At 34.1% G+C, this 14,114-nt stretch overlaps 2 protein-coding genes across 2 annotated transcripts; both read right to left on the reverse strand.

Annotated features, from left to right (window-relative positions):
• Positions 1 to 1,030: 1,030 nt before the first annotated feature.
• On the reverse strand, positions 1,031 to 3,699 carry LOC111899864 (isovaleryl-CoA dehydrogenase, mitochondrial). Its single transcript, XM_023895737.3, has 14 exons — positions 3,537 to 3,699; positions 3,311 to 3,394; positions 3,144 to 3,201; positions 2,946 to 3,070; positions 2,795 to 2,839; positions 2,646 to 2,694; positions 2,436 to 2,545; positions 2,280 to 2,356; positions 2,055 to 2,170; positions 1,814 to 1,968; positions 1,676 to 1,716; positions 1,518 to 1,572; positions 1,384 to 1,440; positions 1,031 to 1,289 (listed from the first exon to the last, which is right to left on the reverse strand). Exons 1-14 carry the CDS (start codon positions 3,642 to 3,644, stop codon positions 1,143 to 1,145), a joined length of 1,227 nt encoding a protein of 408 aa, XP_023751505.1. The 5' UTR covers positions 3,645 to 3,699; the 3' UTR covers positions 1,031 to 1,142.
• Positions 3,700 to 10,122: 6,423 nt separating this feature from the next.
• Positions 10,123 to 13,008, reverse strand: LOC128132446 (uncharacterized). The gene is made up of 5 exons (XM_052769023.1): positions 12,314 to 13,008; positions 11,817 to 12,181; positions 11,524 to 11,699; positions 10,977 to 11,446; positions 10,123 to 10,897 (listed from the first exon to the last, which is right to left on the reverse strand). Exons 1-5 carry the CDS (start codon positions 13,006 to 13,008, stop codon positions 10,123 to 10,125), a joined length of 2,481 nt encoding a protein of 826 aa, XP_052624983.1.
• Between the last annotated feature and the right edge of the window lie 1,106 nt (positions 13,009 to 14,114).

A 14,114-nucleotide genomic window follows, 5' to 3' on the forward strand; every position in this document is an offset into this window, starting at 1 on the left:
TTTTTTTTTGTTTCGAAATCTCTTGTAGATGGTATATAATTTTTTTATCCATAAAACCTACTTTTTAGCAACATCACACAAATTGTTCAGGGGCACCTTCGAACCCACTGGTTCTGATTTCAGACTAATTCAGCGGTGTACGTATAATGCAAATCAATATTACTTATTAATTTAACAATATTAGAAACAATACAAGTTCTGTAAAAAGAACATGATTCCCATTTCGGAGTTGTTCTTCGTATTCCGGATGTACCGGAGTAGTTCTTCGTATTCCACACTCGTAAAGCACATTTCAAATTTAGATTGAATATGTAACCTACATTTCTTCACTCTCTATGTACTATTACTACTGGATTTTATGCTACTTATATGGTAACAATGTCTAGAAGCAACAATAACACTACATGCAATATGGTATTCTGAAGATGTTCCTCTAATTTCAAACTAGTTCTATACATTATGGACTACATTAAATCATTTGTATGCTAAAGTGCAAGTACATTAATCAATAAAACTAACATGGTTTTTTGAAACCATGCTAGAAAACACCCAAAATCTTTGATATTTAGGTTACAAGAATTTTGAAATCATCTCTGTCCGAAATGTTTTGTCTGGTATGTCTATGTACGGGCCCTATTTATACATTGAGGGTTTTGGCCCATTTTTCTTACTCGGAAATAGCATTATGGAATGAGTGATTATTATCCACAAAAGAAATGGTTGTTTTTTACAAAATATCTTCAAGAGTCGGTTAGATTCCAAATCAAAATCAATTTGGTTTCACTTGATTGGATCGAATCAAATCGATATATTCAAACGAACACTTCTAAACTTCAACGCCATTAAGTAATTATTCTCAATTTAGGTTTCATTTTTATCACCACTAAGTTCCTTTATTTGTATGGATATTATTTGTCTAAACCAAAGTAATATAAAAACTGATATATTTTTAAAGTGATATAAAAACAGATATATTTTCATAAGTCGTACCATATCAAATTGACCGGAGATGTAGGAGACATCAATTCAATGTGTTAATAAAGTCATTGAGAATTTTCCCTTTTTAACTCTTATATGTTATTGAGATCGGGGACAAGTACAACGTGTTTGAATAAAATATCAACGAAAAAGTCAAATTTGTATCATTGTTCTCTAAAGAGTTGACGACCGATAAGCATTCTTCTAATCTCACTTGTTCCGGCACCGATCTCATATAATTTGGCATCACGAAGAAATCGACCAGTCGGATACTCATTCACATACCCATTCCCACCCAGACATTGAATCGCCTGAACAAATTAAAAATATCACAAATTAATTTATAACCAAAACATTCAGTCATTCAGATCGATAGTTACAAGTAAGACGAATTAATTGTCGAACCTGAAGAGCAACTTGTGTAGCTTTCTCAGCAGCAACAAGTATCGCTCCAGCACAATCCTATAATTAAAGAAACAACGATCAGAGATCATACTTCTTAAATCTCAACACCTGTTGATAGCTGGAAATCTAATTACCTTTGTGACGATGTTTCCATTGTCACAATCCCTTGCAACAGAATATACATATGATCTGTAACAAGATAAACCATGATCAGTTATAAATATGGCGAAGAGGATAACACTTGAGAGTTATGGAGTAATGGAGTCGAGAAACTGTTTGTTTTTGTTTTTACCTTGAAGACTGCAAAGCAACATACATGTCTGCAAGCTTTCCCTATTTTTCGGCAAGGTAAATAAAGAATTTATAAAAAAATAATGAAGGATTCGGTGTTGATTTTAACAAAAAGTTGAGTGCAAATAAAATGACGAACCTCCATTAATTGAAACTCTCCAATGGGGCGTCCGAATTGTTCTCTTTGGCGAACATATGGAAGAACAACATCAAGACATGCCTGCATAATCCCGATAGGTGCAGCTGCAAATACGATTCTTTCTAGATCTAATCCGGACATCATGATATAAACTCCTGGAAATGCATAATCAAAATTAACGAGTTGCTAGTTTTTGCTTCATTAATAAAGGATCATGATATATTTTTGTTATTAATGTTACCTTTTCCTACTTCACCAAGTATATTCTCTGTAGGAACGAAACAATTCTCAAAAACAAGCTCATACGTACCACTTCCACGCATTCCAAGTTTATCTAGTTTCTGGGCAGCGATGAATCTGTATCCAATATTATACAACAGCAAGAAAATTAATAAAGGATCAAGAAAATATAATATAAAACAAAAAACAAGTTTACTTATTTTTATTTCTACCATTAAAGACATACCCAGGTGATCCTTTTTCAACGATAAACGCTGTTATCCCTTTTGACCCAGCTGAAACATCTGTTTTAGCGTAAACTACCTAATCAAGTGGAAATTTCAGCTTTGGACTTTGACCAATTAATTAAGTAGGAGTTGGAAGAAATTAAGATATATATTACCAGGGTGTCGGCAATTCCGCCATTGGTGCACCACATCTTGTTCCCATTAATAACATATCCACCATCAACACGATCGGCTTTACATTTGATGCCAACAGCATCTGACCCAGCTGATCATAACATGAAAAAGAAGATGAAACTCATAGCTGTAGTAGCAATATTTAATCTAAAGATATTAAGATTTAAGAGAGGAACAAAATTAATTCGTACCATTTGGCTCACTGATAGAAAGAGCTCCTACATGATCCCCACTGATTAGCTTTACAACAAATTCGACAGAGATTAGAACTTAATTCCTAATAAGCTATATATGGTTGAAATAAAAATATAAAACCAAGTATTTATGCAAGCAAAATTACCTTTGGCAAATATTTTTCTTTCTGGGCAGCATTTCCATGTCTCACCTTCAAGAAAGAAGAACACATATGCAACAAGGAAAGTGTTAATTGCTTTAACCTTAAGTTTTAAGACATATAATTAATCAGAATCCATAACAATCTTATGTTTTACCAATTGATTAAGGCAGACGTTAGAATGGACGCCATAAGATAACCCAACCGACGCTGATGCACGGCTAATTTCCTCCATGGCCATGCAATGATATAGATAACCAACATCGAGTCCTCCATATTCCGCTGTGTTTCAAAAAATATGATTTCACGTTTGACCAAATCAACGATAAGAATAGTGAAGATTGAAGATGCAAACCTGGAGCAGTAAGTCCATGAAGATCAAAGTCACCCATTGCTTTCCATAAGTTAACATCCTGCAACGTGAGTTCAGCAGTTAGTTTAGTTACGTAGAATTACTCTTAAAGTATTAAAGTGATTAATGAAACATAGAGAGTTAATTAATGAAAGAATTTGTCTAAGAACCTCTGGAAATGAATCCATCTTGTCGATTTTGTGTGCATGAGGAGCTATCTTCTCTTGGACGAATTGCTGAAGACCTTCTTTGAACTGCAGTCATGATCATTGCAACAGATTTAGAAATCACTCAATCTATCATCATAGACGTTCATTAATAATATATTTAAATCTAACTCGTACTTTCTTTAATCCATTATTAATTAAGAAATAAGAATTAAGTAATAATTAATACCCTTATTTGAGTTTCATCGAATAGCAAAGAGGTTGAGAAGGAAGCAGCAGCTGTTGTTCGTTGTGAAGCAACCGCAATTGGTCTCAGTGCTCTCACCAATCTCTGCATCGTCGCCGGCCGGCTGCTTGATCGAAGTCAAAGAAATTTGAGAAATGAGCGGGAGGTAGCTAGCATTCATTAAATAGAATTCGTTGAAAGAATTTTCAAACTTAATAGTGTAATTAATATGCTATTATCCGGTTCAAAAATAATATGCTATTATGGTGACCCATGCATGTTGCATGAGCTTTATATATAGTTAATTAAATATATATAATTAAACATTTAAATTAGCGTTTAATGAACCCTAATGTTTTATGTTTATTCTATAGAAATCAGTAATATGGTATAGCTATGTTTCGTGTAAATTATAAAATGATTATATAGGTTATGCAAATAAAATTTGTATAACTTTGTCAATTAATTGTTTTTTTAATAATATGATCGTTTACTCGAGTTATATATATATATATATATATATATATATATATATATATATATATATATATATATATATATATATATATATATATAAAATATTTGAATAGTCAAATTCATAGTCTCATATTCCAATCTGGTGTGCTAGCAATGGTTTAAGAAATATAACAAAGGTTTCCTATTTTTTTTATGTAAGTCAATCAACTACTCATCCAAACTTTTAATTCAGCCGATGAACTTTTCCATACCAAACCTTTCATTAAGGGCGTGTTCGGCACAGAGCGTTTGGGAACTTCTAGCTTATCAGCGTTTGATAAAACACTCCATTTTGAACAGAAATCCTTGTTCGGAACTACAAGCTTCTAGTGTTTAGTTTAAACAAAATGCTTCAAATCCAAATCCAAACCCAAACGTCCTAAAAACTTAATAATAAATAATAATATATAATTGCCATTCTTTAGAAAGTATAACATGGAAGAGTAAATTGCATGAATGGTCCTTATGGTTTGGGTAATTTGTGCGTTTGGTCCCTAATTTATTTTTTTAACTCGGAAGGTCCCTACTATTTGTTTTTGTTACACACTTGGTCCATACTGTTTGTTTTTGTTACGCGTTTGTTTCTGTCTTACCTAAAAAGTCTATTATTTAAATAAAGAAAAATGGTGGGGTAGGTAAGGTGAGGCGAGGGGTGGGGTTGGGAGTGTGTTTATTTAAATAAATTAAAAAATCAAGGGCAAAATAGTCTTTTTAAGTAACATAGAGACCAAACGCGTAACAAAAACAAACAGTAAGGACTTTCCGAATAAAAAAATATGTTAGGGACCAAACACGTAAATTACCCTAAACCATAGGGATCATTCGTATAATTTACTAACATGGAAAGTGGATATAGAATAACAAAGTAAACAACTAACAAACCTCGCTAGAAGATCTAATAATAATGACCATATGTAAGGCACGCGATTTCAAAACAAATCTTACTAGATAATAATAATAATAATAATAATAATAATAATAATAATAATAATAATAATGAGATTTTCTAATATGTGTCCTAAGGACACATATAACAAGTACTAATTAATGACAAATATTATCATAATTAAATGTAAAATACATTAATTATAAAAAAATATTACTATAATTAAATGTAAAATGCATTAATAATTTTCATAATAAATGTATTTTGAATTTAATTATGGTAATATTTTCATAATTAATACTTCTTATATAAGGGCACATATTAGAAAATCTCATAATAATAATAGCCTTGTAGTAACTAAGGATTTAGAATCTATTAAATTATTTTAAATATTAATTTATTTAATTATAACAATTAGACGAATATAATGGAAATAATATGATTACAGATATTTAGAAAGTAAAAGTACGAGGAAAAAACACAATTGATATTAATGAACTAGGTGTGAGACTCATGTATTACATGGGTTTATTTAAAAAAAATTAAATATAAAATTTTAACAATTTGAAAACTTTAAATTTATAAGAAAAATAAGAAATTTTTTGAATTATTAAAATTAATGAGACTTTAATGCATTAGATACATTACATATATAAACCATTTTCTAATAAATACCTTACATATATATTACCTTATATATTAAATGTGGATTTTAATTTAATAAAATCAAAAATACAATAAAATGACAAGTGGAAAATAGAAAATTTTAAAATTTCTAGAAAATGTCATGTGTCCAAATGAATAAGAAGAAGACATGTGGCAAAGTCATTTTTATTTATTAGGGTAGACTTGGTTATCGACTTTCTCTATCATGGTGTAACACTTACCGTGCCACTCACATCTTTATCATTCATTAACCTTTTTACTTCCATTAATAGGTATGTGCAACTACTATCATGTGAACTACTTATCATATTCAAAAAATGTGTTATCTTTTAGTGTTATAAGTAATCTCATAGTTCATGACATCATTTTTTTTTTTTTGCTTTTTTTTTTCTTTTTTCAATTATTTATTTTTGATTTTTTGTTTCAATTAATTTTTTTAATCATGTTGGAATATTTTGAAAAAAAAAACAAAACATGCAATTTAATTAAATACTAGATTAACCATAACATTAAAAACTTAAAATAACATTACACAAACATTGAACGTAAAAATTAAAAAATAAAAATAAAAATAAATATAAATAAATATAAAAAATCATTGTCCTAAAAATTTTAAAACAATCAACTAGTCATCTGAATATTGTATTTCGATTTTCTCATTCATCTTCCGGAACACTTGTACTTCTCGTGGTCCCATATTTTCTTTGCTAGTCTAGAGAATTGATAAATCCTTCGCCATTTGATCTTTCTCCGCTTGCTTACAAAAAAACTCTAAGTGCTCACATCGTACATCAACCTTTTGTTGGATGATCTGGTTGTGTTGGTCAAACTTTGCTTTCATTTCCGCCAACTCTTGTGCCCTTCTATCAGTTTCGTCTGCGTAAGCTTGAGCACATTTCGCTTTGTTGCGTCCAATCGGTCAGCGTGGGGGGAGATCTCTTCGATGTCGTCAGGGATATCATATGTGTTAGCATTGAGGTTAATGTTAGTTTGTGCGTCGGAAACATAAAATGAACTAGAATTGTGAGAGCTCTTTGATTGTGCCTCCGACGATGTTAGCGCCTTAATCAATTTTGGATCTTGCATAACAATCTCCCATATTTTTTTCAAACTCGAAAATATGCCCCATTTCGACTTGATATTGTTCTCGTGCAGCTTTGTACACATCAAAATCATTTGCACCACTTTGCTTTTGTGATTCTAGTCTCATGAAAATCTCATTAAACTTGGTGCACAGACGACTGATTGGAGTCCACTTGCTACTAAGCATATCGATATTGCGATATGACTGTTTCTTCATAAGCGTGTGGAATTTTCCGAGCACGACTTCCCAAAACCCATCTCTTCACATATCATTTCCTACGGTTGAATTCTTTAAAGTCTCGTACCACGTCACCGCCAACGCGTACTCCTCATTCGGTGTCCACCATAGTTGAGGTTCTTCTTCACACGTCGTGACTGCCTTCGATTTCCTTGTCCCTTTCCCATTCCCTCTCCCTTTCCGACAGCTTTCCGCTTATGTTTCAGGGACAGTTTCTGGTGTTGGTTGTGTGGGTGGTGGTTGTGTGGTTATTTGTTGCAGGGAAGTGAAAGTACTGAAAATGTTTTGTTGAAAATTTAGGTTTTATTGCATGTAAGGGGATGTGGGAAATTGTAGTGGAGGTGAGTTGGGATTAAAAAAGTTCTCTTGAAAGTGGTGAGTTTGTGTTGAGTTGGTTCAAATAACTCCCATATTAAGAGAATCTCATCGGAGCAGATGTGTCTGTGTTTGGAGGCGAGGTGTTTTGGTTTTGCTCCATATTTGATTAAATGATAAAAAATGGCTGATTTTTGGTTATATATTTAGTTGAACAAAATGAGAGAAAGAGAGACAAAATTGGGTAAAGTGTGTGAATTTATATGGAAAATCGAAAGAAACTTTTTTTTTTTACCGTTTCAAACGGCCTTATGAACGTTACACTCGAGAAAAGAGGTGTTGCCTCTCATTATCATTGCAACCGGAGACCACATAACACGCTTTAACGTCGTAGCCGCGGCGGTGTTCCGGCATTACAACGGCGTTGAGCGCCTTCCACGGCACCTCAACGGCTTCAATCGGTGCTCATACCGTGTTGTCTTCAAGAAAAAAAAGTTTGATTGTTATGCTCGGTAATATTACTGGCCCATTCGACTTCAAATAAACGTTATTATTTTAGGCTTTTAGTTCAATATTCATTAAATAGCAGTTAAGTCTATATGTGTTTTATCTAAGTATTTGTAAAAGATTGTTTTAAAAGTTTTTCAACCATTTAAGTTTAATTTTATTATATTCTTTCATAAATTTATGTTTTCTATTTCGCTTCTATGGATATTGAAATAAGTAATTGGCATGAAATATAATTGAATTAAGTAATTGGCATGAAATATAATTCAATATCCATAGAAGCGAAATAGAAAAAAAAAACATAAATATAAGTTAGAATCTAATAAAACTAAATTTAAATGGTCAAAAATTTTCAATATCCATAGATACGAAATTAAAAATAATAATAATAATAAAATGGGGAAATGACGTATAGGCCCTATAATGTATCTAGGGTTGACCCATTTAGCCAGTTAACTTATTTTGTGGCTTAATAAGGGATCGAATTATTTGTTACCTAACAATATAGTCCATTTTACCTATTGTAGCCGGTTAACGTTGCCACATAAACCTAGCCTAACACGTAAGCGATGACATGGCAAGAAGTTAAATCGTCCAACAACCACAACGACGTCATATTGAAGGCGAATCGTAAGGAGCAACAATCGACAGTTCTAGCGCCTCCATATAAAATGAAGACTTCCTTGACCTAAAAGGGCACATCTGCAAACTTCATTACCCCAATCTCGTCTCTAAGTTTACTCCAAAATGGCTTCGAGCGGACGTGCAGAACACAGTTGGTCTCCAAATTACGCCCGTCACATGGATGAGAATCATTCGAATGGTGTAACGAACGAAGACATAGCCATCAGTCTACTGCAAACCCAGACGGAACTGTCTCTTATACGGGAGGACTTCCAAGACCAGTTGCGTGAGCTCCGTCTTGCAGTTAATCGACACTTAGATGCCATGAACCTTGAGGTCGATGACGTTCGCGCTGGTCAGATGGATATCTCACATATGGTTGCTGATCTTAAAAATCATTTCGTTTCTCTGCAAGGAGCATATGCGAAGATGGTCTTCAAGGACAATAAACGTAAGAAGCTGATGTCTTGTGTTGGGATTTTTGGTGTTGTTTGTGCATCTGTGGTGACGTATTTGGTGTTTAAGTAAAAAAATGTTGTGTAGGTTGAAGCATTTCACTCCTGGGTTTGTGTTTTGGTGTGTTGCCTATGTTGTTTAGTGTCAATATTAGTAGTAGATTTTGTGTGGGTTGCTAGTATTAGTTTGTGATGTTGGTCTGTAGATTTGGTGGTGGTGTTGTTGGGCTGCTGATTGTCATCGTTTTTTGATGAAGTTTTTTGTCGATGATCTCTGTAATAGGTTATTGAATAGCAGTAAGCGATGTAAACAAACCCATGGGTGAATTGTGTTTTAATATGATATTATTAAAAAAAATTGTCTTTCACCTGTATCTGTATGTGTGCATGAAAGAAAGAAACATTTGGGTATTATATATGTTTCATCGACTGGGACAGCACCACAAGACAAAGCAAAATGAATTTACCTTCTTTATGCGCATAGACAGGGACCACAAATGGTGCAGTTTAGGAAAAGGGACAAAAAAAACCTTTGCACACGATTGAACCATATATGCTTGTCTGCAAACCTTTTTTGGAAAAAAAAAGGGAATAAAGTTTTCTAAAGATAGCCTTTTCATGTTGAATGGATTAAGTCACAAGTCCCGTGTTTTTTACAATGACTAAATTACCCCTGCATGAAAAATGGTCAATTTACTTTGTAATGACTAAATTACCCCTGCATCCAAAATGGCCAATTTACTTTGTAATGAGTTAATTACCCCTGCATCCAAAAATGGTTTTAATTTATAATGACTAAAATGCCCGCACATCGAAAATGTTAAACTTAATTTGTAATGACTAAAATGCCCCCACAACCAAAATGCCCAATTTACTTTGTAATGAGTTAATTACCCCTGCATCCAAAAATGGTTATAGTTTCTAATGACTAAAATGCCCTCACATCGAAAATGTTAAACTTAATTTGTAATGACTAAAATGCCCCCACAACCAAAATGGCCAATTTACTTTGTAATGAGTTAATTACCCCTGCATCCAAAAATGGTTTTAATTTCTAATGACTAAAATGCCCTCACATCCAAAATGTTAAATTTAATTTATAATGACTAAAATGCCCCCACAACCAAAATGGTCAATTTAAATAGTAATAACTCAAATACCCCCACATCATAAATGGTCAGTTTACTTTGTTTTGGCTAAAATGCCCATAATACCCCTTAAAATTCGTAGTACACCATAAAAGAACATACAAAGATCATTTGTTTACTGCAACACACATTCACTACAAATAACAAACAACTACTTAATCCAATTCCATGGCCGTTGCAACACTGCTACCTTCACCCCCCCCCCCCCCCCCACATTTTTTGCAAGCTTCAGTTTAATGATTCGTTCTGACTTCTTTTGCATTTTAGGTGGTTTAACATGCTTAACTCGAGCATTGACATTTACCCCTTCATCCTGTCCATTGACTCCCACCATTCGCTCTTCATCTCTAGGCCTATCCAAAGCATCAGTAGCATCTACGATTACCTCATCCTCCCCTACTCTTATGGTAACGTTTACAGACTCCTGCGTAGGTATCATTTTTTGTTTCTTTGTTCCATTTTGTTTGGATGTTCCTACACCTTTACTACAAGTAGCCTTGTTGTGTCCTTTCTCCTTGCATATGCTGCAAGAAACTTTCTTCCCTGCCTTGCAGACGGTATGTTTTCCCATCCGTTCAGAAGCATCTCTTCTTCTCTTTATGGTTGGCCTTCCTGGCATACGCCTTTTCAATGGAGGCGAAGGGGGTATCAAGTCAGTAGAAGGCCACATATTTTGTCCATTCATCCCATGTATTGGCTGTTTGTAAGTATTATGGTATAATGCAGCCAAGTACATTGAATCTACATATGGACCGTCAGGTGTCAAATTTAAGTAGGCTAAGGTGGCAACTGAGTGTACGCAGCCATATCCATTAAGTTGCCATAGCCTGCAGCTGCATTCCTTTTTTTCAACATCCACAGTAAACGCCTCGTCCATCTTCCTTGCCTCAAACTTCATCCCACCACAAGAAATGACATGCCAATGCCTACATATATAGATGAAAACCGCAAATATCATGAGATGTGAAGAGTAAAGTAGTAATGTAATTGGATAAATGTACAAACCTTTGCTCAGTTTGGAGCATATTCAACCATATTCTGATATTTGGACAAACAGAATAAGCATTCCATCCTTGTCCGGTTAGTTTCATAGTCACCATCCTTTGCATCACATATATACGAATGTCCTCTAACATGCTTATTATTGGTTTCTTCCGGGCATCCAAAATCACACTATTAAAACTCTCTGAAAAACCATTCTCTACTGACTCACAAGAATTATGAACTCTGAAAAAAGCCAAAGACCAAGTCTTTGGATCTCTAGCCATAAGATGCACAACTGCTTCCGGATTTAATTTTCCAATCTCTTTCATGACTACATTAAATTGTGCTTCAGTTGTTGCCTTGCTCGCTTTCCAAAACAGATTTTCAAACTTGGATCCACTAAATGTCTTTCTAAAATTCGCATAGATATGTCTAGCACATTGCCTATGTTCAGCTGCTGGAAATACTTCCTTCACTGCCTCAATCAAACCCTACATAAGTCACATTAATGTTTGAAATTCGAATAGCAATAACTAAATTTAAAACATGCAATAGTTTTGAACCATACCTTGTGTTGATCCGAAATTAGAACCAAACCGTTACCATCATTCCAACATTGCAAATCTTCTGAAAGACTTTCTAAGAACCATTTCCAATTCTCTTTGTTTTCCACAGAAACAACTGCCCAAGCAATTGGGAATATTCCATTGTTAGCATCTCTACCCACAACACAAACCAACTCCCCTTGACAAAAAGTTTTCAGAAAACAACCATCCAGGTTAATGATCCTCCTACATCCTCCCCTCCATCCCTCTTTTACTGAAGCAAAACATATGTATATTTTGCTGAAATAATTCTTACCATCAGGCATTGAATCAACACAAATTTTAACTGTGGATCCAGGATTTGATCTTCTAATCTCCTCACCATATGACCATAATCTTGCATAATTCTCAGCTATTGTCCCTTCAACTAGACTCAATGCATACTTCTTGGCTCTCCTACACTGACTCATACTCACGTTAATCCCAAAATCTGTTTTTACCTCCTCTCTAAGCATTCGGACGCTCATCTTTTGATTGTTGTAAAATTGGTGCTTAAAGTGGGTCCCTATCCATTTGTAAATCACAATTGATCTGAATTTGAAATTCTTTGCACAATTATGCTCACTGATAAGAGATTTTATCTGGAAAGACTTATCTTCACTCATCCAAGAACCCCAAAGCCTAAAAGTACATTTGCCACCACAGCATTTGACAAGTAATCATCTAGTATCATTCTTAACAAAACATAATTGATAACCATTCGCGACAGCATAGTTACAAAGCATGTGTTTCAATTGCTTAGGACTCTCAAACCTCATACCTAAAACAGGTTCCTCCTCCTTGCAATTGAGCTTATCATTGAAAATGTTTGGCAATTCGGGATAAACATCTTCATTGTCACCCATGTCTTCATCGAAAAACTCACCTGCACCTGCTTTCTCACCCATCTCTTCCTGAATCTCATTACCCTTTATAAAAAAATGAGGCTTTTGATGGTCATCCTCATCGCCATCGACATCCTCATCCTCGTCATCATCATCATCGCCATTCTCTACCTCATCGTTCGTGTCACTATCACCCACATCCCGATACCCTGGTGCAACTTCCTTAACCAGTCCTGCACCATCAAGTACTTCTTCCTCAATGTTACCAACAAACTCGTCTTTGTGTTCATCCAACCATTCCTGTATGTTACTATCCCCAAAATGGTCTACATACATAGGGAGTATAACACCACATTCATATGCAATTTCAATGAAGTTGTAATAATCGGGGTCATTGCAAATTAGAGTCAAACCTTTTGGAAAATCAATATCAGGTTGGCAGTAATAGAGCTTCTGACACTTTTCCCCAGTGAACCTTTCGATGAAGGCAACACACCCATCCTTGTCCATTCCTGCAAAATCGATGTCCGAAAACCTCTGTGTAATTCCACCGGTGTAGCGTATGGGGTTTCTGGCGAACATTCCTTGGAAGTGGACATCTACTTGTAAGAATACGGGTTTCATGCTTGAGGATTCAGAAGCAGCTCACAAAAAAGGGTTTACCGATGAAGTGTTGAACAGTGGATGTAAACAGGCTTTTTTATAAAGCATATACCGACATTACGAAGGAGGTGACTAATTAATGACATGGCATTAGACGAAAGTCACATTCAGCATCCGATGTGGTGTTAGTAGAAGGAGGTGGACTTAAAATGACCGGCTAACCCCTTCAAAATTGAAATAAGGACTTAATCGACCCGACAAAGACTAATTCGATCCCTTATTAAGCCACAAAATAAGTTAACTGGCTAAATGGGTCAACCCTAGAAACATTATAGGGCCTATACGTCATTTTCCCAAAATAATAAAAAAAATTATATACAGATATACCATAGCATAATCTTCTTCAAAATACTAGGTGATAAGTTAACATGCCTCTAGCACTCAATCTTGGACTAGGATGCTTCATTCTAGATGATCACCATTAGACCACTTCTTGCTATAACTTTGACATCCAATAAATATTAAATTGACAAAATACATAAACAAAACAACTAAAAACTACTTTGGTCAGCTTGAGAGTTCAACATACAGCTTGACAACACTTATACTGCAAGCCAGTTTGTTTTTACTTCTTCAAACACTAACCAAGTTGCATAGGAGTTGAATAAGTAGTGATTATGATTGAATATGTGTTTAATGGAATGTGTGTATGATGACATGGAGTGAAGTTGAATGAAAAAATTAAATTAATGATCATTCAAAGTTTAATAGGGAGAATATATGAGAAATCAAATATCCGCCTAGTTTTTTCTCCTACCATATATCTTCTTAAACATTTAAAATTGTGACACTTGTCGTTCATAAATGGAAACCAAAACTCATAGAAAAATTTTCATTTTTAAATAACTAAAATCTTTCATTCCATTTCATAAAATATCATCATAGTACCAAGGTAGTTCCAAAATAACATCAAAGTATCATAAAACAAAAGTCTTGAATCTCCATTTGATGCGTTGTAATCATGTTGGGCTCTTCCTTTTACTACAAAAAGTACATGAAACATTTAAACTTAAAACCGTAATTACAAAGCTTAGTGAGCTTTCCAAAATTTCACATATCATACATAT

This window comes from Lactuca sativa, chromosome 2, assembly GCF_002870075.4.
Source record: "Lactuca sativa cultivar Salinas chromosome 2, Lsat_Salinas_v11, whole genome shotgun sequence".
In the NCBI taxonomy this organism is placed as follows: domain Eukaryota; kingdom Viridiplantae; phylum Streptophyta; class Magnoliopsida; order Asterales; family Asteraceae; genus Lactuca; species Lactuca sativa.